The 27,032-nt window shown below is 44.0% G+C and overlaps 1 protein-coding gene across 1 annotated transcript; it reads left to right on the forward strand.

Annotated features, from left to right (window-relative positions):
* Nucleotides 1-8,992: 8,992 nt before the first annotated feature.
* LOC109774418 (uncharacterized) lies at nucleotides 8,993-25,253 on the forward strand. Its single transcript, XM_020333137.2, has 3 exons — nucleotides 8,993-9,315; nucleotides 9,407-9,533; nucleotides 24,253-25,253. Exons 1-3 carry the CDS (start codon nucleotides 8,993-8,995, stop codon nucleotides 25,084-25,086), a joined length of 1,284 nt encoding a protein of 427 aa, XP_020188726.1. The 3' UTR covers nucleotides 25,087-25,253.
* The last annotated feature ends 1,779 nt before the right edge of the window (nucleotides 25,254-27,032 follow it).

A 27,032-nucleotide genomic window follows, 5' to 3' on the forward strand; every position in this document is an offset into this window, starting at 1 on the left:
TGCCTCCAAGTCTTGTATTCAATATATACTCGCCCTCTAAGCTCAATAATACATCCATCATGTTACACCAATCCTTCTATATCCCTCCTAACAGTGCTCTTCTGTTTCTACAGGCGCGACCATATACATAGTCTCGACTGTGGCGAGGTTCCTTCCATATCCCCTCCTTACTTCGTCAATACCGTCTTCGGCAGCCATGGTTGATGCTTCATCTATTCCATACTGCCAGTCTCCCCACACCCCTCTCCCCAATTTTATCTCCATCGAATTTAGTATTCTTTAGGTCGACGGATTAGAGCTCGGTTCTGCTAGCTTAGTTCTCACTTCTTGCGGAGTAGCATTCTAGCATTCTTCTTGCAACATATGCTTTCCTGCGTGCACATCTACCTTTTCTCAAATGTCTACGACGCTCCCATCTGACTCCAATTATTAAGTTCTGAATAGCACAAATTTTGGTTCTCTTAATAACCAGCGAACAGTAGCAGCAAGGCCGTGCAATTTTGTAGTTTCAGACCAACCCGACTGCTACTCTGTGTGATTCGGTATGATTAAAAGACGATTGAATTAGAGGTTTCTTATCAATGTGGCTGCTGAATCTACTACTACTTTCAATAATTATCTCTGTCATCTCTTTCCAATTTTGCTGATCGATAGGATTCTGTGTATGGCTGCAAACCCGAATTTATGTTCCTTTACTGAATGTTCAGTTGACAAGAATATTCTGTTAATAATAATTTATATAATAATTCGAAATATTGCACTTAGATTTATTATCCTGTCCATATAATTAAAATTTGGATTCTTTTATGCAGCTTTTGCTAGGCCTTCATGAAATATAGAAGGTTTACACATGCTCTCTTCTTTTGTGCATTGTGGAGTGTGGCTGCCCTCCCTAAGCTGTCATGCTCTTTTCTCTATCTGCAACTCATGATCCCTTGTATGCAATCTTTGATTTTTTATCTACTAATGAGAGGGAGGTTGATATGGAGCTCTTGATGGGCATTATGTATGGTGTAATATCGCTCAGAAGTAAATTTCTTAGTGAAAATGATGCTCTCCGAGCTAATTTTTTTTAAATAATACATTTTTTTATTAAATTACACAAATATTACGCCGAAAAAATATTTTTCACAAATAATACACCGTCGGCCCGCAGCGGGCCGACTGGACCTTACCGGCCCACAGCAGGCCGATCGGCTTGCTGCTGGCCGACTGCTGGCCCGCCTGGCACGCGTCGGCCTCGGATTGGGCTGGCCACGTCGCGAGGGGGAGGGAGGGAGCTGTCGGCGCGGGCGTGCCCCTGTCGGCCTACCGCGGGCCGATCGGCCAGCTGCTGGCCGACAGGGTGCGGCCCCACCTCGCGCGCGGCTGGCCGGCTCCCTGCGGCCTTATCCTCCCCTTCCTCCATTCTTCTTCTGTTCTTACCTTCTCCTCTCTCTACACAAAAATGCCACCAATTTATACACCTAAATGAGCAAGTTTTTCGCGATTTTGGCACCGTGAATGGATTCAACTCAGTTAGGGCAGCCAAAAGAGGTCTCGATCTACTGATGGGATAGCTCGTGGTGGTCGTGGTGAGCATTTTGGTGGAGGTGGTGGTGGTGAAGTTGGGGCAGTGTGGTGGAGGTGAAGCTCATCGTTCGTCGTTCTTCGTTGGAGGCGGAGCACCGGTAGTTTGGTGGCCGCCGTTCGTCGTTCTTCGTTCGCATGCACGCTTCAAGGGTATATTTCAGCAAACATTTTATTTTTCATAGGTGCTCCGGTAGTATTTGTTAATATGTTTTGATGTGAAATAAATTAGGTGTGAGATTATTGTTATTTGCCCCGGTAGTATACGTAAATATATTTAGATGTCAACTAATTAGTTGTGTAAAAATGTGTAGTTGCTCCGGTAATATTCCGTACTATATGTGGATGTCAAGTATTTAGGAGTGTCAGTATTTGTAGTAGTTCCGAAAAAAGGTCCGTAATATAGGCAGTCCAGTCAAATATATTAATCTGTCAATATTTGTAGTTGGTACGGCAAATATTCGTAATATACTTGTAGGTGCGTGAATTGTATTAGTTGCTCCGTTAATATTCTGTAATATATAGCTAGGTAATATATAGACATGTCTAATATTTGTTAGTGGGGTATATTAAGTTGTTGCTTAATACTTGTATTTCGTTGTTGAAAAAAAAATAGGTGAGTCGAGATGTCCGATGTAGTGAAGTTCAGATTTTACTACGGTCCTGGTACTGTCCAAACAACTGAGATGGGAGCAGATCTGAGTGAATTTACTCACATAGAGGTGCCAATGAGCGCACCACAAACATGGTCTGTCAGTCAGTTGAAAGAATGGATTGCGGCAAGTTTAGATCTTGATACTGAAACACACACCGTCGGTGTTCATGCATTGTGGACACGGTCAAGTTCAATAATTTACTTTTATTTGAGGCCAATAGAGGGAGACTCCGATTGGGTGCGGTGGTTACAAGGTTGTGAACGAATGGGATGCAATCCTGTTGCTTTAGTGCTTCCCGTCGTGAAGGAGGTCACTGCACATGAAGGCGAGGGTGGTCGTGGGAGAGGTTCTCTATAGGGCGACCAGATGTACGTGTTCGTGAGCCTATAGACGCCATATTTGATGTTAACGGCTTCGACATGCCTACTTTCGGTCTGTGTTGGACACGTCGCGAAGTATGCACCGTGTTGTAGTTTAATGCAACTTTTTTCTGCACAAGAGATAGTTCGATGCTAGCGGCCACTAACTTTTGTTTTCTGCAGAGACCCTTTGCTAGTGATCAGACCAGGAAGGCATACACATCATTGAACGAGCAGTTCGATGCATACACCGGGGTCATCTGGCAGCCCTACACGGAAGCAGCCATACAAGCGAGATACCCTGGTGGTATGTCTGTGCTATGCACAAGGGACCAAGATTACTGGATGACAAAATCAAAGGTCATCTTTGATGTCTTCGTCGAGGAGATGGCACAACAGAGGGTTATGAGGCAATTTGGTCTTCTGCAGTTGGAGCTGCCTCCCCCTATAGAGAACCCGGTGCCAGCACACATCCACAGGTATTAACCAGTTTTTCAATGTTGCATTATCTTCATAGTACTCCATTGGAGCTTTAGGTAATTGTTGAACACACACCACAATTTTAGGACGACAAGGAAGGACATGACCAGGACAACTGCTGACTGGCTAGTTAGACTAGAGCCGTATGTTATAGAATGGGAGACAGCAAACACACATCTATGGCACAAGAATCACGATTTTGATCTGGATGAATTCAATCTCTATTTGCGGCGCTACATGACCGGAACACGGTTACGCATCGTTGAGCATTCCCACCCAGAGGAGATACCGGATCCTACTCCGTCGGATATGTACCCGAGCTATGACACTTCGGGCTCTAGGCAGTACGCGGTAAGATTTATTTTCTTTAAGTAATGTTGTCACATACTTTGACGTGCAAGAGACAGACATTATTAATCGTCATGGAAATTTGCAGGCTACCTTGACACACGAACTCTACGCAGACGTGACCACCTTTGGACGATCACTGTCGTCTGGACCTCTTCTTCAGCACCGTCCAATGCTACAGCCCTTCTTGGAAAGAATTCAGAATAAGATACGGACTGTGTACGAGGCTATCACGTGCACCCGGAGAACCGACGTTGTTCAGCACCAGCAGCAGCAACCGCGTCACTCCACGCACCGACATCAACCACGTCCACGTCTAGCACATCAGCCGACAACCAGGCCACCCCGTCCTGACCAACCTTGCAGTTCAACGTGGCAGCAACCACAGCACTATGGTCCCACGTCGAGCTTCGTGTTTTCTCCATAGCCACAGCAGCACGGTCCCTCGTCGAGCTTCGTGTTTTCTCCACAGCCACAGCAGCACGGTCCCTCGTCCAGCTTCGCGTTTGAGCCAAAGCAGCCGTCACATCCAGCAGGTATGTGTCTTCATATTTTTTGTTTTCAATATTAATTGACGCGACCTCATTCTTCATGATGAAACGTTCCATCGCACAGGAGCATACGGATATCAGGCATCTACGTCGGCATCACATGATACGTGGGGGAGTGATCAACATCCCGAGAAGAACATACAGGCTCAGATGTCGCAGCACACCCAGTGGATGAACATGTTTTCGACTCCTCCACCAGGCCCCACACAGGATGCACAACATGACCAGGAAGAGTCTGAGATTTCTCCTCGTCACATTAGGCCACCCAACAGGTGGGGATGGTCGCCGCTTCCAGATCCGCCTCCCCGCCAGGCCAGACGTCGTCACTGACGCTTCTATCTATCCGTACAGACATTACCATCTATTTCTGTGTGAGACTTATGTCTATTCTATGTATGAGACAAATGACTATGTACTTATGTATGAGACATATGCCTACTCTATTTTAGTATTCTGTTATCTGAACTACAAGATCATATTTAGATAGAACATAATGCTCATACAACAAGACATTACAAACAACTAGATAGAACAAAATTAAACGGTACGTACGACTGAACTTGCAACATACAGCATAAAAACTACATGAAGTCATCATCGTCATTCTCGATCGATGCAGAACTCTTGCCCTTCGACGGTGAAGAACTCTTGCCCTTCGACGGTGAAGAACTCTTGCCCTTCGACGATGCAGAAACCTTGCCCTTCGACGATGCAGAACCCGGAAGCGGCGGCATGAAGATATCATCTTCGTCCTCGCTCTCCTCAGTCCATAAACATGGATTATTTGCTGCAATCCTTCTGAAAGTTTCACTCTTCGGCACCACTACCTTCTTCCACCTTTCATGCAACCTAAGAAGTTCTTTACGTACCTCCTCATAGGTCCTTTCAGGCCACCCAGACCGACGTAATTCGTGAGCCAACTCATTCATTATGGTGTCACTACCGGTGAGTTCGTCCCATGGAACTATCCTATTGTCCATCCTGAAATCGGTAGCTAGCCTCAGAAGAGTCCTGCTCATCCCAGGGTGAAAACTAGGATCGAAAGGATAATGCGACATCTCAACTACACTACACTGGAATGCTTATCCACCTCCGTCCGAAGGGGGTTTTATAGGTAGAGAGGACAAATTGGCGGGAAAGAACGACTGCAGTATGGCGGGAAAGAGTTGGCGGGAACATATGGCAGGAAACGGGTGGCGGGAAAGAGTTGGCGGGAACATGGTATGGGGCAAAAAAAATCTGTAATATGGTATGCATGCACCAGTCGGCCCACAGCAGGCCAATTAGTCCCTGTCGGCCCACAGCAGGCCAATTAGTTCCAGTCGGCCTGCTGCAGGCCGACTGGACCCTTGTCAGCCCCGAGTCCCCAGTCGGCCTGCTGTGGGCCGACTAGGACCAGTCGGCCTGCTGCGGGCCGACGGTGTATTATTTTTTAAAATCATTTTTTGAGCGTAATATTTGTGCAAATTAATAAAAAAATGTATTACTTAAAAAAATTAGCGCTCTCCGACACATACATGTGCAGATATGCTTACTACTATAGGGAAAGTTCTAAATGGATTGTGCAATACACTATGCCAGATTATCTTGCTAAGTTGTGTGAGACTATGCAGTATCTGTGTATTCACGAGGGAGATAACTCAAAGCTCTGTTTTAATGTTCTTTTTAATTAAGAAAATGTATGTTATGTCCTATTCTATTTCATTAGTTATGGCCATTTTAGTGTAGCTTTTAAAATTCCAATATATCAGTGTGTTTCCAGCCTTAGTTTGTGCTAATTTAGGACACTACAAATTTACAATTCAAGTAAAGTTAAAGCTGATAAGGTTATACAAGCTTGTCATGCCACTTTTGGCTGTCAGGTTCAGGTGAACAAAAGTCCATGATTAGACGTGCTTATCTTCAGTCTTCTATGTGGATGTTCTACCCTCATTTAAACTTTGATTATTTTAATCAAGCTGAACCCATGGGCAAGAACTGTCATGTGTACTGATACTAATATGTATCTTACTTCTTTTTCTGCGTTCATTTTTTCCGAGTCGGTTTGGAGATTAAGGGGGTGTTTGGTTCAGAAGTCCTAGGACTTTTTCTACTCCCAGGGACTAATCAAAAAAGACTCTCTAGTAGAGTCTTTTTCTAGTCCCTGTAGAAAAAGTCCCTCCCGTTTGGTTCCTAGGGACTTTTTAGGGACTTTTTCTAGTCTCTGGGACTAAAAAGTCCCTGAACCAAACACCCCCTAAAGTAATCTGCAGCTCAAGTATGGTAAGAGCACTAACCCTGGAAGGTGCTTTGACTTGGACAAACTTGCTATTTTTTGGAAGATCGAGGAATACATAATAAGCTCTTGAAAAGAAAAAGAAAGGGGATACTAAACTGCTCATATTCAGATATTAGGATGGTCTTTCAAGTTTGCAATTTTGCAAATTTTGTATTTAGGTTATCTATGCAAAAAATTGTCCTTGTGCTTCCGTGCTCGACTACACCATGTGTGGTTGATTAGTTTTTTATTCATGGCTATATTCTTGACTGCATGTTAGATGTAATGATGATGGCCATTTGTTAGATTACAGAGGAAAGACTCACTGATATCTTCCTCGACGTCCATACGCTCCAGTCACTGACCAGATTTACAGTTGCCTCGAGGCAAATTGGAACGTATCATGAAGTACTATGGTCGCTTAACTTAAATTTCTTGTGGTATAACTTCTTAGACTGTTCTGGTAGGTTGACACATATGCTAATGACAAGTTGTTGCAGTTTGGGGACATGATTGCTACTGTGTAATCTTTAAATTTCAGAATTAGATTTATACTAATTTGTAGTATTTGATACAATTTGTTCAGAATTCCCGAAAGTGTCTTGACAGGGCTAGCACACTACTCTTTTTGTTCATGATGAAGTTAAGATTGTAAGTAAGAAACGTATGATGAACAGAAATTGGTTGTTGAATAGTTATATTAGTTACTACTCCCAAGTATATCATTATCCCTAAGCTTATGTTGAACTTGCTCCAAAAGATCGATGTGGAACATACCAAAGAAGTCATGTCTGCTACGCTTTTGTGTTTTACTGTGAGAGTCTAATGTCAAAAACCAGATATGATCTAATGTTAGCCAATTTATTTCTTGGTGTTATATCACTTGTTCTAAATGGCTGGATTTGGTCCATTGGCTCCTTTCCATGGTCTTCTTCAGAATAATGAATGATTTGAAGCACTAAAAACTCACGACGCATGCCTCTCTGTATTTTTGTAACTCCTACCATCTTACTGTCAAAATTGACGGGCACGGCAACGCGTGCCATAATGGTCTAGTCTACCCGTATAATGACAGCATGCACCTGTCTGGCCGTCGTCTCGGCAAATCAGAATGAGGCAGGCCCAAATCTGCTACTCTTAAGCAGCGGCAGCGCAAAACAGAAGAAAAACAGTCTCTCCCGATTAACCCACCCAGTATCCTGACTATCAAAAGAAATGAGTTTGTAAAGTCTAGTAATAAGACTGTGATTTTCTTCGTCGAGAAACGAGAAGAAATCAGAAGTTCAATGCGTGGGTGTACAACTCCCCCCTGAACATGCATGGCAAGCTCGAAGACTTAAAGGCAGGCTAAGAAGATCTGCAAGTAGATGTGCAGTCTGACTGGGTGAGCTACACAGCCATCCGTAGATCCAAGAGTGCCACCAGCTGCCTCACCTGCTCGACCTCAGGAGGAGGCGCGCGGAAACCCCGGGCGAAGGACAGCAGAGGGCCTTGGGCAGTGACGCGCCAGGGACCAGGACCGGGGTGGCAGTGTGCAGAGGACCTCAGATGCGTGGGTCGCCGGCCGGGAGGAGGATGGCAATGGGAGGTTGTATCCGGCTGTGTGGGCCGCGACGGCCGGCGCACTGGGGCCGGCGGCGGCGGGAGGCGCGCTGCGTTCGGGAGGTTGGGATGGGGTTCTAGTCCTAGGACAATTCTTTTGGGAGAGACACGAACAAAGCGAATAGTGATTGAGGGTAGTCCAGGTGCGGATGCAAATTGTGGTCTGAATCGATGACATTTGGAATACGAAACGAGTGCTAAGTTTGTGGTTCGTGGATGGCAGGTATGATTTCCTTCTTTGGCGTATTAGTCGTGGTGGGGTAAGAGATCTGGAGTTCGATGGCGTGTCCGGGGTGTTGCCCCGGTCCGATTCGTTCAACGGTAAGGGCTTTACTATTAGCTATGGAGGTGAACTGTCATTCTTTTCTTTGGTGGCTGTTGTGTGGTGCCGGAGGTAGGTGACGGCGTTGGTGTCAAGCTCAGAAATGTTTTGCTATATTTTTAGTTTTGTCATATCGATTCTTACATGACTTTGTATTTTGATTTTTATGATGTGAATAAGACATATATTACCATGCAACAAAAGAATCGATTGGGCTGTTTGTCTCCTAACACGGTCGCTACGGTTGGGATAAAATCGCGTGTGCACTGTTGCCGGCCGGGCCGTGTTTGATCGAGGGGCGAGCATCCGGCCACTCGTTTCAGCCAGAAATCGCGTGGGCACTTTCAAGATTTTAGGAAACATTTATCACGCTATATCTAAACACGCTCTGTGCTTAGCTGCAAATGATCACGAAGCACGCCAACAAGCGTTCCGTTTCCCCTGAATTTGAGCGCATACCTCCATACGGGCACGGGTGCTGCGCTTCGCATATCTATACTGACATGTATGACCCATCCTGGACCATGCAAACCTCTTCACATACTGCGTACGCCCGGTGCATAGGGTCTACAGCAAACTTGGAAACCTGTAGTCGGAACATTATTGCCATGTGGGACACCTCCTGATCGCGTGATGAGGAGCTGGGGGCGGGGAATGGACGGGCCGATGGGGGTATGGGCGTCGTCCCCTTCTATATCAGGCGCATACCCATCGACCCGTCTCTGACACAGGCATTTCTCCCGCAGAAGAGCCAGAGACTACTCCACTTCTTCTTGCTTTGCTTGCCCCATCTTTACCGCAAGTGTTCCTGCTGCCATTGCTCTGATCCGACCTCGGGGGCTGCACCGATGGCTGAATGGAGTGCCTGTTTCGACTGGGACGTGGCGGCCTCGGCGGCCGAGAACCACTACACGAGCTCCGGGCATGGCGGTGTTGCACAATACTTCGTCCATAATGATGGTGGTGCTCCAGTCGGGGTGGTCGTCATCCCGGGCGCCAGATCAAGAGCTTCTGGTTGCATCAGCGAGATGGATCCCACCAGCTTCCCTGGCTACGGGAGCAGCAACGTCCCTATGGCAATCGCGGCGCCTGCTCGGGGGCCGCCGCGTGCCAGATCTAGCGGCCAGCAGCTGAGACAGTTCAGAGGGTCGTGGACCGTGGAGGAAGACACGTATGTAGAAAATCCAACCCTAATTGCAAACCTTTTTCTTTGTCCTTCATTGGCGGCAACATCGTTAGTTTTCTTTGTGATTTTATTGCAGGCTGCTGAGGGCGAAGGTGCATGAGTTTGGCATAGGGAAGTGGACGAATATCGCGATGTACCTCCCTGGCCGGAGCGGGAAGCAGTGCCGGGAGAGATGGACCAACCAACTTGACCTGAACATTGAGGTGATCTCGCAAGATCTAAATTTCTTAACTCCCTAGTCCTTTCTAGCAGCTTGATCTGGGGAATTTTGATGATCTATGATCGAGTGTGCTTACAAAAGAAATTCTTCGTTGCGTTAATCTGATTCGTCACCATTTGGAAGTGGGTATTAACTCCCGGATAAATAGTTAGTAGTCTTGCATGTCTTTAGTCTAATGAGTAAATGTGGCAATTAATTTCTTCATTTAGGCTAGTAAATGATCACCCAAGTAATTTTTTGAAGAAAGAAATTTGTAGGGAAGTAATTTTCTAAATTAATAGGGATTGATGTTCCTGCCCACACATTAGCATTTGAAACGTGTACAAGGATTCTGTGTTCAATCCGTAGATAAATAAAATCTCACTTGCATGTACAAATATCCAAATTTACTACTCTCTCTATTTACAAATGTAAGATGTTTTAGATATTTTAATATGGACTGCAATGATGACTGGATAAGTGAACAAACACGCTAAAACAAATCTATATGCATACAATTCAAAAAAAGTTAGAACATCTTATATTTGTGAACGAAGGAGTAATTGACATTGTGTCTCATTTTTTATTAAACTAGATAATTGCCCGTGCATTGCAAAAGGAGTATAAACACTCTCATAGATTAGCCTGTGATTGCACATCTATTATTATAATCTTGGGAAGTTTTTGTATGCAATTATCATGATTTACCTGTCATCTTATTGTTAAGCACTTATTTGGTAAGAATTTATAGAACTACCAAAGAAAATATTATTTAGGAGAAATATCAGAGATGGGAGTCAAAATGTCATCTTATTGTTAATCACTTATTTGGTAATAATTTATTGACTTGCCAAAATATATTATTATCTAAGAGAAAAATCATATATACGAGGAAAAAATCAAACAGGAGAACGGAAGGGGGAACTATATATAGAGAGAGGTTTGACAAAGGAGAGGGTGAAATGTGAACATTAGGTTCTTTTTAAGTAGTAGAGAAGAGAAAATATTCTTAGCCACTAAGTGATAACCCAATTAAAAAACTATCTTGATTATTTGTCAAATTATTGCTTCTACCTATTTGTGACTTGCGACAATTTGGTATCCCTAAAGTAAGAGTCGATGTTCCAGCCCACAAATTAGCATTTGAGATGAGGTACTTTCTTTAGTTGAATCATATGATTATACATCAAAATTTGCACCTATAGTTTGGTCACCATTCGGAAGTGGGTATTAACTCCCGAAAAAATAGTTAGTAGTATTGCATGTATTTAGTCTACTCAGTAAATGTGGTAATTACTTTCTTCATTTAGACCACTAAAAGTAATTTTGGGAAATTAATAGGGACCGATGTTCCTGCCCACACATTAGCATTTGAAATGTGTATGTGAATTTTGTGTTCAATACATTAATAAAAAATCACACTTGCACTTTTACAAATATCCAAATTTGCTAATTGACATAGTGTGTCCTAATTTTTAAATTCTTGGCCACTAAGTGATCGCCCAAACATTACCGAATTTGGACCGCAATAGCCATGGACCGTTCGTTGTCCAGGATGGCATTTGCAAATGGCAGGGCTGGTAGTTTTAGTGTTCGGGGTTGGTATTTTTGACAACAACAACAAAAAGCATGGCATTTTGTTTATTTTAGTGCATTTTTATCAAATAAACTGCCGGCATCAGATCTTGATCCTATGGTATGTGGGGAATTTGCTGGGATTTCGTCCCCATGAATGTTCCCCGAATAGAGATAAGACTGCCAATTTTTTTTGTCTTGGTTATTTGTCAAATTATTGCTGCTGCATATTTGCAGCTTGCCTCAATTGGGTATTCCCTAATGTAAGAGTCGTTCCAGCACACAAATTGCATTTGAGATGTGGTACTTTTATTAGTTCAATCATATAGATAAAATAAGTCACATGCTGATAGTCGGATGATACACATGTTCCAAAAACTTGATGGTGTTTATTTGTGGAATTGCTGCTTTTTATTTATTATGGTTTTCCTGAATTTGGTGAATATGAGTAGATGTTCCTGCTCCCGGGTTAGCATTTGAGATATGTGTGGGCTGCAACAAAATTTAGCTCCCCTCCACTCCCTCCAGACCGAACTGACTGCGCAAGGCGGACCCTACTTCGGTATGCAGGTGCAGTCTCCTTCGCCGAGGGAAATTTGCACGCCACCAGCCCGTGCACCAAGCCCCCTACCCACTGCCATGAGCCCTATGATGAGTTGTGCACGCATAAACCCATGCACCGACCCCCACCCCCGTTCCTCTTTGGGCATGATGAAGAACCGCATGCCCATCTTCATACCTCGCTTCACGGCATTCCCAGTGCTCTTGCACAACAACCCAATGATGACATGATTGGATGCTTTGCATGCAAGTTGCACTCCCGGCAGGGCCAACGCCTGGCGCGCCACTTTTTGTGTCAGTGTTGCCTCCCATTCTCCCTGCTCCTAGCTCCACTCCGCCCTAGTCACCCACAACAAGGAGGGAGACACTCGTGAAGGTCACCGACTTCGACAAGTCAGCATAGCCCATGCTTGCATGCCAAGAATAGGGTCATTCCCATTGCCCAGCTCCTGCAGAGGCTTCTCTACCAACGGATGGGAGTCATTGGTGAGGTTGAACAAGTCAAAGAGGAAGAGGTTGAATCTTTGTGGCTCTGTTCTAGGAGAGTCTACCAGACATAGCGTCGCGCTCCAGACGCTTTTCAAACTTGACTAAGATTTGACGACGATTGTGGAGTGTAGAAATATATTGCCCATCTCTCTCAACCGGTTCGGTTTTCTGGATGTGCTGGTGGAGCATGAGTTCAATATGGTATCCGAGCCAAGAGGTCTCAAGTTCAAGACCCTACTAACATAGTATTAGTAAAGACTCTGCGGCCTACATCGATCCCACGCCTAAGGACTAAAATAGCCTAGACGTGAGGGGAAGTGTTGAAACATATTGCCCATCTCTCTTCAGCAATACAGATTTTTGGATGAACCGCCTGGTGAATGAATATAGTATGGAGGATGCTTTGATGGAGAATTATGGCAAAGGTGGCCATGTGATGCCATCGCCGACGAGTGAGTATGTCACGGGGACAACCTGGTCCCTTGGTTCACCTAATGATGCATTCATGATCCATCACCCAGTCACTCCCATGTTTGAGACAATGTATAAGATTTTTCCTCCTCCGCCCATTGATCCTCGGGTGACAGTAACAAGTGTTAGCATCTCTCTCTTTAAGACCTGTGATCCTCGAGATTGGTGCCTTGGTTCCCACAACCTGATCCCTTGTTCACTGAATCAGTATTTTGGGCTTATTAGCCTTATGCATGGAGTGGCCAAGCTCATTGACAAAACTCTTTGCATGAGGTTGGTTCTGCACATGCACAAATTTCTTTCATTAAGATGAGAAGAATCCATGATAACTTCATTTATGTGCCCAATGTGGCTAGAAGATTTTTACCACATCAATACACACATGCTCCTCTTCAAGCTCAACGTAAAGAAGGCCTTGGATTACTTTAGGTGGGGACATTTTACATAAATGTTTAGTCACCATGGCTTCCAAGGCCACATCCGGGGATGGATCTCGACCCTCCCCTCCTTGACTTCTTCTCGAGTTTTCCTCAATGGGATTGCCGAGGACTAGATCAAGCATGGTTGTGGACATTTTCAGGGGTGCATTGTCCCATTTGCTCTTTGAGCTCTCCATTGACGTGTTGCACCATATATTTAGCAATTATATGACCTAAGGAAAACCTCATCCTCTTGGTGGGCATCACACGAGCATTCGTGGTTCCCTTTACCTTGACGATGTGGTTGTTTTATGTTCCATCAAGCAAGAAGTCTGATTCCTCACCACGATTGCCTCTTCTGGATATACTATTAGCCTTGTTACAAATTGTAGAAAGATCCATGTTGCACCTATCTGGTGCAATAACTGTTGGGAACGTAGTAATTTCAAAAAAATTCCTACGCACACGCAAGATCATGGTGATGCATAGCAACGAGAGGGGAGAGTGTTGTCCACGTACCCTCGTAGACCGACAGCGGAAGCGTTATCACAACGCGGTAGATGTAGTCGTACGTCTTCACGATCCAACCGATCAAGTACCGAACGTACGGCACCTCCGAGTTCTACACACGTTCAGCTCGATGATGTCCCTCGAACTCCGATCCAGCCGAGTGTTGAGGGAGAGTTTCGTCAGCACGACGGCGTGGTGACGATGATGATGTTCCACCGACGCAGGGCTTCGCCTAAGCTCCGCAACGGTATTATCGAGGTGTAATATGGTGGAGGGGGGCACCGCACACAGCTAAGAGATCTCAAGGATCAATTGTTGTGTCTCTGGGGTGCCCCCCTGCCCCCGTATATAAAGGAGCAAGGGGGAGGCAGCCGGCCAAGGGGAGAGGCGCGCCATAGGGGGGAGTCCTACTCCCACCGGGAGTAGGACTCCTCCTTTCCTTGTGGGAGTAGGAGAAGGGAAGGGGAAAGGAGAAAGAAGGAAGGGTGCGCCCCCTTCCCTAGTCCAATTCGGACCAGACCATGGGGAGGGGTGCGGCCACCTTTTGAGGCCTTTCTCTCCTTTCCCGTATGGCCCATTAAGGCCCAATACGAATTCCCGTAACTCTCCGGTACTCCGAAAAATACCCGAATCACTCGGAACCTTTCCGAAGTCCGAATATAGTCGTCCAATATATCGATTTTTACGTCTCGACCATTTCGAAACTCCTCGTCATATCCCCGATCTCATCCGGGACTCCGAACTCCTTCGGTACATCAAAACTCAATAAAACTGTCATCGTAACGTTAAGTGTGCGGACCCTACGGGTTCGAGAACTATGTAGACATGACCGAGACACGTCTCCGGTCAATAACCAATAGCGGGACCTGGATGCCCATATTGGCTCCCACATATTCTACGAAGATCTTTATCGGTCAGACCGCATAACAACATACGTTGTTCCCTTTGTCACCGGTATGTTACTTGCCCGAGATTTGATCGTCGGTATCTCGATACCTAGTTCAATCTCGTTACCGGCAAGTCTCTTTACTCGTTCCGTAACACATCATCCCGCAACTAACTCATTAGTCACAATGCTTGCAAGGCTTATAGTGATGTGCATTACCGAGTGGGCCCAGAGATACCTCTCCGACAATTGGAGTGACAAATCCTAATCTCGAAATACGCCAACCCAACAAGTACCTTTGGAGACACCTGTAGAGCACCTTTATAATCACCCATTTACGTTGTGACGTTTGGTAGCACACAAAGTGTTCCTCCGGTAAACGGGAGTTGCATAATCTCATAGTCATAGGAACATGTATAAGTCATGAAGAAAGCAATAGCAACATACTGAACGATCGGGTGCTAAGCTAACGGAATGGGTCAAGTCAATCACGTCATTCTCCTAATGAGGTGACCCCGTTAATCAAATGACAACTCATGTCTATGGCTAGGAAACATAACCATCTTTGATTAACGAGCTAGTCAAGTAGAGGCATACTAGTGACACTCTGTTTGTCTATGTATTCACACATGTATTATGTTTCCGGTTAATATAATTCTAGCATGAATAATAAACATTTATCATGATATAAGGAAATAAATAATACTTTATTATTGCCTCTAGGGCATATTTCCTTCAGTATCCCACTTGCACTAGAGTCAATAATCTAGTTCACATCGCCATGTGATTTAACATTAATAATTCACATCACCATGTGATTAACACCCATAGTTCACATCTCTATGTGACCAACACTCAAAGGGTTTACTAGAGTCAATAATCTAGTTCACATCGCTATGTGATTAACACCCAAAGAGTACTAAGGTGTGATCATGTTTTGATTGTGAGATAATTTTAGTCAACGGGTCTGTCATATTCAGATCCGTAAGTATTTTGCAAATTTCTATGTTTACAATGCTCTGCACGGAGCTACTCTTAGCTAATTGCTCCCACTATCAATATGTATCTAGACCGAGACTTAGAGTCATCTAGATTAGTGTCAAAACTTGCATCGACGTAACCCTTTACGACGAACCTTTTGTCACTTCCATAATCGAGAAACATATCCTTATTCCATTAAGGATAATTTTGTCCGTTGTCCAGTGATCTACTCCTAGATCACTATTGTACTCCCTTGCCAAAATCAGTGTAGGGTATACAATAGATCTGGTACACAGCATGGCATACTTTATAGAACCTATGGCCAAGGCATAGGGAATGACTTTCATTCTCTTTCTATCTTCTGTCGTGGTCGGGCTTTGAGTCTTACTCAATTTCACACCTTGTAACACAGGCAAGAACTCTTTCTTTGACTGTTCTATTTTGAACTACTTCAAAATCTTGTTAAGGTATGTACTCATTGAAAAAACTTATCAAGCGCCTTCATCTATCTCTATAGATCTTGATGCTCAATATGTAAGCAGCTTCACCGAGGTCTTTCTTTGAAAAACTCCTTTCAAACACTCCTTTATGCTTTGCAGAATAATTCTACATTATTTCCGATCTACAATATGTCATTCACATATACTTATCAGAAATGTTGTAGTGCTCCCACTCACTTTCTTGTAAATACAGGCTTCACCGCAAGTCTGTATAAAACTATATCTTTTGATCAACTTATCAAAGTGTATATTCCAACTCCGAGATGCTTGCACCAGTCCATAGATGGATCGCTGGAGCTTGCATATTTTGTTAGCACCTTTAGGATTGAAAAAACCTCCTGGTTGCATCATATACAACTCTTCTTTAATAAATCCATTAAGGAATGCAGTTTTGTTTATCCATTTGCCATATTTCATAAAATGCGGCAATTGCTAACATGATTCGGACAGACTTAAGCATCGCTACGGGTGAGAAGGTCTCATCGTAGTCAATCCCTTGAACTTGTCGAAAACCTTTCGCAACAAGTCGAGCTTTATAGACAGTAACATTACCATCAGCGTCAGTCTTCTTCTTGAAGATCCATTTATTTTCAATGGCTTGCCGATCATTGGGCAAGTCAACCAAAGTCCATACTTTGTTCTCATACATGGATCCCATCTCAGATTTCATGGCCTCAAGCCATTTTGCGGAATCTGGGCTCACCATCGCTTCTTCATAGTTCGTAGGTTCGTCATGGTCTAGTAACATAACTTCCAGAACAGGATTACCGTACCACTCTGGTGCGGATCTTACTCTGGTTGATCTACGAGGTTCAGTAATAACTTGATCTGAAGTTTCATGATCATCATCATTAACTTCCTCACTAATTGGTGTAGGTGTCTCAGAAACTGGTTTCTGTGATGAACTACTTTCCAATAAGGGAGCAGGTGTAGTTACCTCATCAAGTTCTACTTTCCTCCCACTCACTTCTTTCGAGAGAAACTCCTTCTCTAGAAAATTTTCGAATTTAGCAACAAAAGTTTTGCCTTCAGATCTGTGATAGAAGGTATACCCAACAGTCTCCTTTGGGTATCCTATGAAGACACATCTCCGATTTGGGTTCGAGCTTATCAGGTTGAAGTTTCTTCACATAAGCATCGCAGCCCCAAACTTTAAGAAACGACAACTTTGGTTTCTTGCCAAACCACAATTCATAAGGCGCCGTCTCAACGGATTTTGATGGTGCCCTATTTAACGTGAATGCAGCCGTCTCTAAAGCATAACCCCAAAACGATAGCGGTAAATCAGTAAGAGACATCATAGATCGCACCATATCTAGTAAAGTGCGATTATGACGTTCGGACACACCATTACGCTGTGGTGTTCCGGGTGGCGTGAGTTGCGAAACTATTCCGCATTGTTTCAAATGTAGACCAAACTCGTAACTCAAATATTCTCCTCCACGATCTGATCGTAGAAACTTTATTTTCTTGTTACGATGATTTTCAACTTCACTCTGAAATTCTTTGAACTTTTCAAATGTTTCAGACTTATGTTTCATTAAGTAGATATACCCATATCTGCTTAAATCATCTGTGAAGGTGAGAAAATAACGATATCCGCCACGAGCCTCAACATTCATCGGACCACATACATCTGTATGTATGATTTCCAACAAATCTGTTGCTCTCTCCATAGTTCCGGAGAACGGTGTTTTAGTCATCTTGCCCATGAGGCACGGTTCGCAAGTACCAAGTGATTCATAATCAAGTGGTTCCAAAAGTCCATCAGTATGGAGTTTCTTCATGCGCTTTACACCGATATGACCTAAACGGCAGTGCCACAAATAAGTTGCACTATCATTATCAACTCTACATCTTTTGGTTTCAATATTATGAATATGTGTATCACTACTATCGAGATTCAACAAAAGTAGACCACTCTTCAAGGGTGCATGACCATAAAAGATATTACTCATATAAATAGAACAACCATTATTCTCTGATTTAAATGAATAACCGTCTCGCATCAAACAAGATCTAGATATAATGTTCATGCTCAACGCTGGCACCAAATAACAATTATTTAGGTCTAAAACTAATCCCGAAGGTAGATGTAGAGGTAGCGTGCCGACCGCGATCACATCGACTTTGGAACCATTTCCCACGCGCATCATCACCTCGTCCTTAGCCAATCTTCGCTTAATCCGTAGCCCCTGTTTCAAGTTGCAAATATTAGCAACAGAACCAGTATCAAATACCCAGGTGCTACTGCGAGCATTAGTAAGGTACACATCAATAACATGTATATCACATATACCTTTGTTCACCTTGCCATCCTTCTTATCCGCCAAATACTTTGGGCAGTTCCGCTTCCAGTGACCAGTTTGCTTGCAGTAGAAGCACTCAGTTTCAGGCTTAGGTCCAGACTTGGGTTTCTTCTCCTGAGCAGCAACTTGTTTGCTGTTCTTCTTGAAGTTCCCTTTCTTCTTCCCTTTACCCTTTTTCTTGAAACTGGTGGTCTTATTGACCATCAACACTTGATGCTCCTTTTTGATTTCTACCTCCGCAGCCTTTAGCATTGCGAAGAGCTCGGAAATTGTCTTACTCATCCCTTGCATATTATAGTTCATCACGAAGCTCTTGTAGCTTGGTGGCAGTGATTGAAGAATTCTGTCAATAACGCTATCATCCGGAAGATTAACTCCCAGTTGAATTAAGTGATTGTTATACCCAGACATTTTGAGTATATGCTCACTGACAGAACTATTCTCTTCCATCTTGCAGCTAAAGAACTTATTGGAGACTTCAAATCTCTCAATTCGGGCATTTGCTTGAAATATTAACTTCAACTCTTGGAACATCTCATATGGTCCATGACGTTCAAAACGTCTTTGAAGTCCCGATTCTAAGCCGTTAAGCATGGTGCACTAAACTATCAAGTAGTCATCATATTGAGCTAGCCAAACGTTCATAACGTCTGCATCTACTCCTGCAATAGGTCTGTCACCTAGCGGTGCATCAAGGACATAATTCTTCTGTGCAGCAATGAGGATAATCCTCAGATCACGGATCCAATCCGCATCTTTGCTACTAACATCTTTCAACATAATTTTTCTCTAGGAACATATCAATAATAAACACAGGGAAGCAACAACGCGAGCTATTGATCTACAACATAATTTGCAAAATACTATCAGGACTAAGTTCATGATAAATTTAAGTTCAATTAATCATATTACTTAAGAACTCCCACTTAGATAGACATCCCTCTAATCATCTAAGTGATTACGTGATCCAAAGCAACTAAACCATGTCCGATCATCACATGAGATGGAGTAGTTTCAATGGTGAACATCACTATGTTGATCATATCTACTATATGATTCACGCTCGACCTTTCGGTCTCCGTGTTCCGAGGCCATATCTGTTATATGCTAGGCTCATCAAGTTTAACCTGAGTACTCCGCGTGTGCAACTGTTTTGCACCCGTTGTATTTGAACGTAGAGCTTATCACACCCGATCATCACGTGGTGTCTCAGCACGAAGAACTTTCGCAACGGTGCATACTCAGGGAGAACACTTATACTTTGATAATTTAGTGAAGGATCATCTTATAATGCTACCGTCAAACAAAGCAAGATAAGATGCATAAAGGATTAACATCACATGCAATCAATATAAGTGATATGATATGGCCATCATCATCTTGTGCTTGTGATCTCCATCTCCGAAGCACCGTGCTTGTGATCTCCATCTCCGAAGCACCGTCATGATCACCATCGTCACCGGCGCGACACCTTGATCTCCATCATAGCATCGTTGTCGTCTCGTCAATCTTATGCTTCTACGACTATCGCTACCGCTTAGTGATAAAGTAAAGCATTACATGGCGATTGCATTGCATACAATAAAACGACAACCATATGGCTCCTGCCAGTTGCCGATAACTCGGTTACAAAACATGATCATCTCATACAACAAATTATATCACATCATGTCTTGACCATATCACATCACAACATGCCCTGCAAAAACAAGTTAGACGTCCTCTACTTTGTTGTTGCAACTTTTACGTGGCTGCTACGGGCTTAGCAAGAACCGTTCTTACCTACGCATCAAAACCACAACGATAATTTGTCAAGTTGGTGCTGTTTTAACCTTCGCAAGGACCGGGCGTAGCCATACTCGGTTCAACTAAAGTGAGAGAGACAGACACCCGCCAGTCACCTTTAAGCAACGAGTGCTCGCAACGGTGAAACCAGTCTCGCGTAAGCGTACGCGTAATGTCGGTCCGGGCCGCTTCATCTCACAATACTGCTGAACCAAAGTATGACTTATATCGCCCACAACTCACTTGTGTTCTACTCGTGCATAGCATCAACGCATAAAACCAGGCTCGGATGCCACTGTTGGGAACGTAGTAATTTCAAAAAAAAATCCTACGCACACGCAAGATCATGGTGATGCATAGCAACGAGAGGGGAGAGTGTTGTCCACGTACCCTCGTAGACCGACAGCGGAAGCGTTATCACAACGCGGTTGATATAGTCGTACGTCTTCACGATCCGACCGATCAAGTACCGAACGTACGGCACCTCCGAGTTCTACACACGTTCAGCTCGATGACGTCCCTCGAACTCCGATCCAGCCGAGTGTTGAGGGAGAGTTTCGTCGGCACGACGGCGTGGTGACGATGATGATGTTCCACCGACGCAGGGCTTCGCCTAAGCTCCGCAACGGTATTATCGAGGTGTAATATGGTGGAGGGGGGCACCGCACACGGCTAAGAGATCTCAAGGATCAATTGTTGTGTCTCTGGGGTGCCCCCCTGCCCCCGTATATAAAGGAGCAAGGGGGAGGCAGCCGGCCAAGGGGAGAGGCGCGCCATAGGGGGGAGTCCTACTCCCACCGGGAGTAGGACTCCTCCTTTCCTTGTGGGAGTAGGAGAAGGGAAGGGGAAAGGAGAAAGAAGGAAGGGTGTGCCCCCCTTCCCTAGTCCAATTCGGACCAGACCATGGGGAGGGTGCGGCCACCTTTTGAGGCCTTTCTCTCCTTTCCCGTATGGCCCATTAAGGCCCAATACGAATTCCCGTAACTCTCCGGTACTCCGAAAAATACCCGAATCACTCGGAACATTTCCGAAGTCCGAATATAGTCGTCCAATATATCGATTTTTACGTCTCGACCATTTCGAGACTCCTCGTCATATCCCCGATCTCATCCGGGACTCCAAACTCCTTCGGTACATCAAAACTCAATAAAACTGTCATCGTAACGGTAAGCGTGCGGACCCTACGGGTTCGAGAACTATGTAGACATGACCGAGACACGTCTCCGGTCAATAACCAATAGCGGGACCTGGATTCCCATATTGGCTCCCACATATTCTACGAAGATCTTTATCGGTCAGACCGCATAACAACATACGTTGTTCCCTTTGTCACCGGTATGTTACTTGCCTGAGATTTGATCGTCGGTATCTCGATACCTAGTTCAATCTCGTTACCGGCAAGTCTCTTTACTCGTTCCGTAACTGATCATCCCGCAACTAACTCATTAGTCACAATGCTTGCAAGGCTTATAGTGATGTGCATTACCGAGTGGGCCCAGAGATACCTCTCCGACAATTGGAGTGACAAATCCTAATCTCGAAATACGCCAACCCAACAAGTACCTTTGGAGACACCTGTAGAGCACCTTTATAATCACCCATTTACGTTGTGACGTTTGGTAGCACACAAAGTGTTCCTCCGGTAAACGGGAGTTGCATAATCTCATAGTCATAGGAACATGTATAAGTCATGAAGAAAGCAATAGCAACATACTGAACGATCGGGTGCTAAGCTAACGGAATGGGTCAAGTCAATCACGTCATTCTCCTAATGAGGTGACCCCGTTAATCAAATGACAACTCATGTCTATGGCTAGGAAACATAACCATCTTTGATTAACGAGCTAGTCAAGTAGAGGCATACTAGTGACACTCTGTTTGTCTATGTATTCACACATGTATTATGTTTCCGGTTAATATAATTCTAGCATGAATAATAAACATTTATCATGATATAAGGAAATAAATAATACTTTATTATTGCCTCTAGGGCATATTTCCTTCAATAACACCAACCTTGATGACATACTCTAGTCTTTCCCGACATGGTTCTGATCCTTCCCCATATGTTACCTTGCACCACCCTCATGGTCAAAATATTAAGGATGGTATACTTGCAACACTTTGAAGATTAAGCCACTGGGAATTTAGCACCTTGGAGAGGGAAACATTTTGATACCGCGGGTTGAATGGTCTTGATCAAGGCGGTGCTCACAGTTATGGCCATACACCATCTTACACCATTTTGCCTCCTCATGGAGGTTTTTAAGAAGATTGATAGCTTGAGGTGTGCCTATCTTTGGACGAGGATAGACAAAGTGACCGAAGGCAAGTGCAAAGTTAACTGGGAGCAACTTTGCAAGGTGGGGGAGTTTGTTGGCCCAAAAATTCTTAATCTTGGAAGTTTGCGATCATGCTTTGCTTACTAAGGTTACGGCTTGACTAGGATGACCCACAGAGGGTGAGGATGTCATGTAACAATGATGAAGTGTTCTATTAGTGGCGGCCACTTAGGTATGAATGGTGAGAGAACTAAAGCGAAATTTTGGGAGTCATCATGGCTGGTGGGACTGATGCATAAAGATATCGCACAAGAAAGGTGGCATTATGGACAAGGTTTTAAGAGATAAGTTTTGGGTTCTACAGACTGGTAGTCAAGGAGGCCTCAAGCTAGAGCACATCCAATAATTCATCATTTTGTAAGACAAACTTGCCAGTTCATGTCGTCATCCAACTGGACATTTAAGATACAACCATGAGAAAGCTGACCAACGATGGGAATTATACCACCTCGTCGGCTTACAAGGCCCAGTTCACTGGCCTCATCTGATCCAACTTGCATGCCACGGCTTGGAAGGTTTGGGCATCCTAAAATGTAAGTTCTTTGCTTGGTTATCCATCGAAAATAGGATTGAACGACAGAGGTTGCAACGTTGAGAGTGACCAAATTGCGACTGGTGCCCTCTTTGCAACCAAGTGCAAGAATTAGTGGCTCACCTCGTCATCAAGTATCAGTTCTTGCCTCAAGTATGGAATGACATGATCTCTTATCTTGGTCTTCATGCTAGTATGATGCTTTGTCATCGTTTTGAGATGAAGTAGTCTTGGTGGAAAGAAGTCCTCCTCAATAATTTGCAGCCGAGGAAATCTCTATATTCTTTGCTCCTTCTTGTTCGATGGGAGATTTCTAAGGAAAGGAACGCGTGTGTCTTTCGAAATAAAGTGATGCCGATGGCAGTCATTGTTCGCCTCATCCAAGATGAGGCGCCTCTTTGGGCTATTTTGGGGGCTAAGCATTTGAGTAATGTAATGTAGGAGAGTAATTTGGTGTCTTTGTGGTTGTTATTCTACGAACTTCTCTTGTTAATCAATAAAAAGGTAAATACTTTTCGTTGTTCCAACGAAAAGAGCACAAAACCTATACATAAAAATGACACTTGCACTTGTGGCATAATTGATATTGCTAACTGGATTTTTTTTCTGAAAGTTTCGTAAATCTTGGGCACCACAAATTTCACAATATTGATTCCCAAAATTGTAGCACACGCAAAATATGTGAAATTTTTAATAAGATATCCGCAAAACGAATAAGACATGCCATTTTTTGTATGGTTCGATCCTCTCCAAATAATTATTCACATACTAACTTTTTCTTTCCATTTTTTCTATCAGGCTCATTCCACCATTTCATCAATTTATATATGGCATAGATCAATTTTATGAGAGCATTGCTTAGTTGGAAGTCTCTAACCAATAGATTGCTAAGATATTTTGATATTCTCGCTATGTTTTCTGATCTTGGCAAATTTTATCTTGTTTCAGAGTGTTGCATTAGTTTTTCTTTTGTTTCAACATCGGCAAATCTAATATGAACCAAGTGCATTCTTATTTGTTGGTACACAAGAAATCATTATGATGCACTTCGAAACAAGATAAATGTTTTAATAAAATTTTGGTACTCTTGAACAACACAAATTTTGCCAACAACCAAAAAAGGTAAGATAAATCTAAAAGCAACGACGAACGGTGGATGCATGCACGGCATTTCCATGCATGGTAGAAAAATGACTCTCGGCTGACTTCTAATTAAATAATGCTTCTGTGCACATGAGTGTTGTGTTGCGTTAAAAAAAGTAAAGGTAGTAGATACTACTTTCGGTGTGTTGTGGTGTGTTCAATTGTACTTCAATTGAATGTTATGCCATAAATAATTAACTCATGAATACTTCCCTTGCAGATGAAAATCTGGACCGACGCGGAAGACATGGAGCTGATCGAGTTGCATCAGACCTGGGGGAACCGCTCGTCAATGATCGCCCGACTACTCTCTGGTCGGCCGGCGAACGCCATCAAGAACCACTACAATGCCACCAAGCGCAGTCTGAACTCAAAGCGCCAACTCAAGAAGAGGAACAGCGAGCAGCCACCACCTGGCCAGCTCTCCCTTCTTGCGGAGTACATCCGTAGCCTGGAGCTGCACACCGGATCACCCACGGAGACACCTCCAATGTCACCGTTGTATCATGACCAAGAGCACGGTGGGCGGATGGGGATGGCCGAAAGAGACGCTGCTGTCATCACCGCCCCTACCATGCAGGCACACCAGACCTACCCCAATCCGGCCATGACTGGTATGTACTACCACCCAAACCCGGCCAACATGCAATACTGGGCGCCATATTTGAATGTCGCTGATGGAAAAAACGAGGGGTACTCATACTACATCCCTCCCAACGCGCACCTGAACCACCACATGTCCTACGGTTTGTCGCCGATGCAGATGGTTTGTGAGCAAGACATCCAACAGGCGCCCGATGGGAGCATGAACATGTCTGTGTTCACTGGACAACATACCCTCCCGGCAAGCAACCTGAAAGCGGTGGCAGAGATGCACAGTGATTCCTTCGCCAATAGCCAACTGGGCAACGTGGGTGGTGGAGATGGCGATTGGTCCTACTACTACGGCATGGACGTGGCTGGTCCGAGCGGCCCTGCTGGAGGTAGTGGTAGCGGTAGCGACCCTGATGACATCGACGTGGTGCAGATGGCCTCGAGGGAGTTTGCCTCGTAGGACCGGGAGGTGGTCACCCTCAATTGACTAACTAGATTCAAGTGAGACATACATGTCCCCATAGGATTTCATGTCTAAGGAGAACAATGAGATTATATGTGTGTTGTGCTTATGTACTTTGTTTGATTTGAGTATTTTGTAAAGGTACTTTATGTGGTCCATTTGGGGAAGTACATTAATTTCTTCAAGTTTGCTAATCCGTGGGAAATTGTTTCGGTAGAGAAGAGGTAGAAAATGAGGCAATTGCAAAGGTGAGATGGCCAGCCGCGACATCTCTAATGTGCTCGAGACAGAAACGACGCTGCTAGCCTCGGCATCTCCATGGAGAACTAGCAGTGGGTTGATAGGTTCAGATTGAGAGGTGTGTGGTCGTCAATTATAGAATACATGGCACGGTGGGGGGGAATTAGAGGGAAGGCATGAGCAGCAGCAGATCGGACAAGAAAGGGTAGTGAGGCAACGAGTGGCAACATTGTGAGTTAGGGTGGAGGCGACGGTCCTGCCGACGATACGAATGGGTCAGTAGGAAGAGGAAACCACTAGAGGAGGGAAAAGGGTGGCCAACAAATCAGCTAAAATGAAAAAGGAATGGTTAATTAGGCGGTTACTTTATTGTACTAGTTGAGATACACTTGAGCTTCAGTTGATAGAGTTGAATAAGTGCAGTTGAAAAAAATATAGTTGTGTTGCAAACATCGCAATTCATATAGTGTAGCAATAGGCGATGCAGTTTTGAAAGTGCAACTGAAACATGCGATGCAGTTGAAACATTGTTGTTGAACGAGTGATATATGTAGTTGAAACACATGAAAAATATAGTTGAAACACATGATGAAGTTGTGAAAATGCTGTTGAATGAACTACATAAAGTGTATACTTGTTTCTTACCAAAAAAACATTTATGAGTTAGTATTCTGCTCATGCATATGCTTATGATCTGCTTCTTTTAGAAATTTGGTGAAGCCATGTCATTATTATTTTTCACTACTTTTGCGTAGAGCAGCATATTGTCGACAATATCCTTTATCTCCTCCACTATTGCACTTCCTCTTCATTTTTTTCTAGTTGCACTCGATCAAGGGATCAATATGCATTGACGGATTTTGACATTCTCTTCATATTCTCCAAACTTGAGTGGCCGATAGAGCCATACATCATAGTGGTTGATCTCTCTTTTATGCAAGGAGCTACTCCATTCCTATCATCTCCCTTCGCAATGTAGCTTTGTATTTGTGGCACTTCTCGTGCCTCTCATGTCTTTGTTTACTAAAAGTGCCTCGATTGTCTTACGTTTACGTAATCACTATACCGCAGTTCACCATGAGACCGATGTAGCAACATAAATCGTGGGATAAACAATGTCAATGTTGGATTTTATGTGTTCCAAGCGGCAATGGTGATTGCACTCTGCAAGGCTCTGCTCAGAATGGTATGTGCAGACATGGTCATGGTGTAGCTCCATAATGCTTGAGAGGTATCTTCAAATATATGCTCTCTTTCGGTGTATGTTTGCAACTAAACTATGGTATAAGGGGGGTTCCATACCCTACCCCCAATCGACCAAATTTCATTTATGGAATCCTAACTCTTGGTTTTTATCAAATCATCGTATATCTTATATCTTATATTTATTAATTGGAAGCACTAATCGAGGCTCCATGTTTAACCCTAGAAAACTAGGTAATTGTCCATGTGATCTATATATTAAGTAATTACAGCCATTAGATAAGTATACCTCCCCCGCAAAAAATGATGAGTATACTTCAAAGAGTTCTGCCCGGCTATTCCACATGGAACCCTCCTTACAAAACTCTTCCGTGTGGTATGCCCAGAACGCAATCAATCTCCGCTACGCAACCCATTGGCATGTTGTCGGCCGAGCCTACCACTGTCTTTCCTCTTCCCCCGCATCTACATGTGTCCTCTCCTCTATCATCTTTCTATCT

The sequence above is a fragment of the Aegilops tauschii genome, chromosome 1 (genome assembly GCF_002575655.3).
Source record: "Aegilops tauschii subsp. strangulata cultivar AL8/78 chromosome 1, Aet v6.0, whole genome shotgun sequence".
Classification (NCBI taxonomy): domain Eukaryota; kingdom Viridiplantae; phylum Streptophyta; class Magnoliopsida; order Poales; family Poaceae; genus Aegilops; species Aegilops tauschii.